The sequence below is a fragment of the Ipomoea nil genome, unplaced genomic scaffold, assembly GCF_001879475.1.
Source record: "Ipomoea nil cultivar Tokyo-kokei standard unplaced genomic scaffold, Asagao_1.1 scaffold2957, whole genome shotgun sequence".
NCBI lineage: Eukaryota > Viridiplantae > Streptophyta > Magnoliopsida > Solanales > Convolvulaceae > Ipomoea > Ipomoea nil.
In genome coordinates, this window is record NW_017619385.1 from 3,397,501 (window position 1) to 3,402,500 (window position 5,000).

The 5,000-nt window shown below is 35.4% G+C and overlaps 1 protein-coding gene across 1 annotated transcript; it reads left to right on the forward strand.

The window, feature by feature from the left end:
* Positions 1-506: 506 nt before the first annotated feature.
* LOC109162816 (flavonol sulfotransferase-like) lies at positions 507-1,773 on the forward strand. The gene has a single exon (XM_019311508.1). It carries the CDS (start codon positions 563-565, stop codon positions 1,556-1,558), a length of 996 nt encoding a protein of 331 aa, XP_019167053.1. The 5' UTR covers positions 507-562; the 3' UTR covers positions 1,559-1,773.
* The last annotated feature ends 3,227 nt before the right edge of the window (positions 1,774-5,000 follow it).

Here is a 5,000-nt window from a genome sequence, read left to right on the forward strand (position 1 = left end):
TTTTGGATTTGGACTATGTGAATATGTATTGTTTGATAGTGTGTTTCGAAAAATAGGAAATGTTGAAAATTAGAGTTCTTAAATCGAACCGAACTAATTCCGAACTGAAACTGGACATTTTCAAATCAAACTGAATTATAGTGCTAAACCGAATGGTATCAATTGTTTTGAATACCAAAATACAGATATCGAAATTGAAACAAAAAAAAAAAAAAACAAAAAACAAAAAGCGCCACCCTAGTTTTTTTTTTAACCTTTTACCCTTAAACAACAGGAGTTATGTACTATCCCCATGGTTATGCCCGATTTCAGTTGAGGAGAATGATTTAACCTAACTCTTTATACAGGCTTTGGAACCAAAATCGGAACCAGAACTGACCATACGATTTCAATTCCAATCCAGTTCCAATAATAAACGGTTCAATTCGAACCGAACCATGATCATGCCTATGCAGTCTTTAATTTGAAACCAAGCATCAAGCATGAAGCATCATTATATATATGCTTTATTACTTAGGATTCTCAACTCCTTATCTCTTTACCATCCATCCACCGTCCACGCATGGCATCCCCAAACCAATCCTCTAGTGATGAAGCCAAAACAATTTCAGAAACACTTATTCCTGAGTTGCCAAGAGAAAGGGGATGGGTAGTTGATGGAGACATTCATTTGCTGAATGGGTTTTGGTACCCAAAATGGGTCATCCATGGCCTCCTAGCACTCCAACACCACTTCAAACCACACCCCAATGATGTTCTCTTAGCCAGCTACCCCAAAGCTGGAACCACTTGGCTCAAGGCTCTTCTCTTCAGCATTGTGAACCGGGCAAAGTACAATGGAATTATGCACCCTTTGCTCACCTCAAACCCTCATGAATTGGTCCCCTGGTTAGAGACTTACGCCTCCACCAATCCCACAAACCCCAGGCCACCGGATTCTTTCTTGTTCAGTACCCACCTCGCCTACCCATCATTGCCTGAACAGATCCGCAGCTCTTCTTCTTCGTGTCGGATCGTGTACGTGTTTCGAGATCCCAAGGACGTTTTTGTTTCTTTCCGGCACTACCATAACAAGCTGAGGCCAAAAGAGTCGTCGTCGTCTTCCTTTTCTCTCCAAGAGGCTTTCGACCAATTCTCCCGCGGCGCCTCGCCTTTCGGGCCCTACTGGGATCACTTCGCCGGCTACTACAAAGCTAGTATCCAATTCCCCAACAAAGTGTTCTTCGTGAGGTACGAGGACTTGAAGACAGAAGCCGTGTTTCACGTGAAGAGGCTAGCGGAGTTCGTGGGCTGGCCTTTCTCTGAGGAGGAAGAGAAGGAAGGGGCGGTGCAGAAAATCATAGATTTTTGCAGCTTTGAGAAACTGAGCAATTTGGAAGTGAACAAAAATGGGTCATTCATTCGAAACCTTGAGACGGGGAGGATGGCTAGGTTTATAAACCACGCGTATTTCAGGAAAGGCGAGATTGGGGATTCCAAGAACCATCTTTCGGAGGAGATGAGGGAGATTCTGGACCAAATAACACAGGATAAATTCAATGAAATTGGTTTAATTTGACAGCATTTCTGCCCCGGCCTGCATGCCCCTGGTTAAAACTAAATGAATGATTCAAGTTCATCAGATCATTTTCTGTGGTTAATTTATGTATGTTTTTATCTCTAAACTAGACCATTTGTATTTAATTTTATGTGCCATGACAAATAATGTTGCTTAGCTTGCTATCTCTGTGTATTTCCAATGGTTAAAGAAGAGAGAGTTTTTGTCTAGACATATGAGCTATGTAAACCTTTTCTCTGTAAAATCTCTTACGCTGCTCAGTAATAAGTTCTTGCCGACATATTTTTTACCATTAAAGGTATGTCCTTGCGGACATATATAGTAGTAATAGTACCCTTCCCCGTCCCTACGCATGTTCAATAATTATTGAAATGCGTGCCTGATTTCTTCACCACCTTAGATCTCTTGCCTTTGAAATAGTCAAACATTAGTATCTATTGTTACATATTAATATATACTAACATAAATGGAAAGAAACTTAAATCACGAGTAATATGCTGTACTAACATAAATGGAAAGAAACTTAAATCACGAGTAACATGTTGTAGCAGCTGAAACTTTAGGATCATTTGAATACCTTAGAGGGATAGTTGGGATGGAAAACTTGCAAAATATCGATAGCCATTTTGTCTCATATATACTTGATTCAGAATTTTAGATGGTATATTGAGATTATATATTCTAACCAGTATGAGTATTGTAAACTTTATGTGCCATATACGTACTATATGTTCTACATCCCATCAATATAGACTTTCATATAGGCATAGTGTTTGGTAGTTGAACAACAACTTCTAGTCATTCAATTCAACCAATGATTGATTACATACTTCGCATAGGGCTAGGCGAGGTCGGACCTCACAATGCCACTAGAGAGAGCCTACATTGATGCTTGGGGTCAAGCCCCCCATATATTCCCCCGCATTAAAAAATGATGTGAGCTTAATTGTACATGTTTCTAGTGTTCGTTTGATAATATTTGTTGGGTTTAAGTTCATGAAAGTGTTGCTTTAATTGCATATTCATTTTGTATATACTGCAGTTTCAGTTCAACACAACTACAGTTTCATTTCGATATAACTACAGTTTCATTCAATATTTATACACTCAAATATGTGAAAATGTTATTTAATTTTATTTGATATACACTATAGTTTCATTAAAACACAACTACATGATCATTTCAATATAATTACAGCTTTATTGTACAATATACACTCAAATATGTGAAATGTTATTCAGTTTCATTTTATATATACTGTAGTTTCATTTCACCACGACTACAGTATCATTTTGATATAACTGCAGTTTCATTTGGTAATATAAAAATAATACGTGAGACAGTGTCGGTTTAGACACACTGTAGTGTCACTCCGTTATAATTACAGAAACGACGTCGTTTTGACGCGAGGTGCATAATCGATTATGCACCACGGTGCACGATATAACGATTGGGGAACAACTAAATGATTAAACCACTTAAGCTTTTTTCTTTAACTAGTAGATTACACGTACAATGCACAGATAAAATTTTGTATTATATATATTTAGATAATAAAATTAAAGATGAAATTATAAAAAAATTTTAATATTTGAAAGTGTACATTTATTTGATTATAAGATTAGTGAAAAAGTATCACTCAATTAATTGAATAATATATGACTCATTTGTCTGCAATTATTTTGAAAAAATTCTGTAATCTATACTTTATATAAAAACAAAATCCTACATATAGAGCTTTGAGGGTAAAAAAATAATATAACCAGTTTGGGACTTAGCATCATGGGGATCAAACAAAATAGTTACTACCCATGTAGCCTATCAAATACCATATTATTAGTTTTCCACATAAATGTTAAAATCATTGTATCTCGAAGATATTGGAGAATATATGTTAAGCACTATTCCAATATCTCATTGCATAAAGAGCACTAAATGTTGCTAGCAATTTCATTGCAAATATCAGGCCTGATGCGCGATTATAGAACTTCTAGTCCTAAAGTAAGGCTCCAATGAAATAATGGAAATTTGGTCATAATGTATCTTCATAATCCTCTTCGAGTCTAAACGGTTCCTTATCTATTTCTAGAGATTGGACAACCGTTAGTGTGATAAGGAAATGATACTTATCAATATAAAACTTCTTCAAGACATTTTTCGTGTAGGCTAACTGGTGTATAAAAACTCATTCAAGGAGAAGCTCGATCTTCAGGTCGAGACAATACTTGGGTTAACCAAGTCTTTCATTTCAAACTCCGTCTTTAGGTATGAGCTAATATTATCAAGCTCTTTTGCATTTCAATTGTATTTATACATAGACTAAGATAATAGATAAATAACTCCATTAGCAACTCCTTAATGAGCACATAATGACATATATTATCTACATATATATTCCTTCTTCAGGAGGAAAAACACTAAGTTAATTATTAACTTTTCAGGTCATATAAAGACCTTTGTAAAATATACATGTTGCGATTTTTATTTTCTCATTTCAAGAATCATGAATCCATAAGGGATTTCTCAAAATAAATATTAACTGCATATCTAAATTTATTATTCTGCCAATGATATTATGTAGCGGAACTTAATGCCATTTACCGTAGAAGCGTATATTTGATTAGAATCAATCAAGGGTTTCTGTGTGAACCCATAGGTTACAAACTCGCTTCATATCATATCACCTCGTTATTCTTATTTTTTCTTTCGTGTATACACCCATTTGTAACCTTCAGGGTTAACACTCAACGATGTATTGTTATAAAGAGAATATATTTGTTTTAGTGAGTCAAGTTATGCCTAAATTGTTCATTTATACATTAAATAGTCATGACACTTCCGGTGCCTAACTCTGGATCCAGATTATCATATAACGAGCAATTTGTAAAGACGACTGTGTTGTCGACAACTATAATATTTTTATCATAATTTTTCCTAAATTTTTAAAATTCATGTCAATTTCTAAATCAACCAGGTTGTTATCATTTGCCAAAGATATATAGATCTGGTTGTTCCGCATCCCTAGTATTATGTTTGTTTGGTGCACATATAAATTTACTAGGGTTTTTCGTCATCTGGACGAACGTCTGCATGACATAATTATTCAAGGCATTTCAAGAGTGACAATGTATCTTTACTAGATCTAGTATTATGATTCTTGTCTCTTACACCAATAGATCTCTTACACTTCTGGCGTCAAGGAGTATCGATAGATATATTTGGTCCAAGTTGGGAAAGAGGTACATGGGACCTAGTCACTCTTTTATATATTTGACAAATTATTTGCTAATGTCGCAAATAGATTATCTTCTGAACTTCCAGTTCAATTTAACTAGTACGTGGATTTCTTAACTAATGAAGATCTTTCCATTCCGTGGAACTTCTCGGCATTTCATTAAATTATCTGGTTCATATCTCCCCCTAATGCCGTGAACCGATCTT

Excerpts from the sequence above, each read along its gene's own strand:
- LOC109162816 (XM_019311508.1), top strand. The coding sequence starts at position 563 with ATGGCATCCCCAAACCAATCCTCTAGTGATGAAGCCAAAACAATTTCA.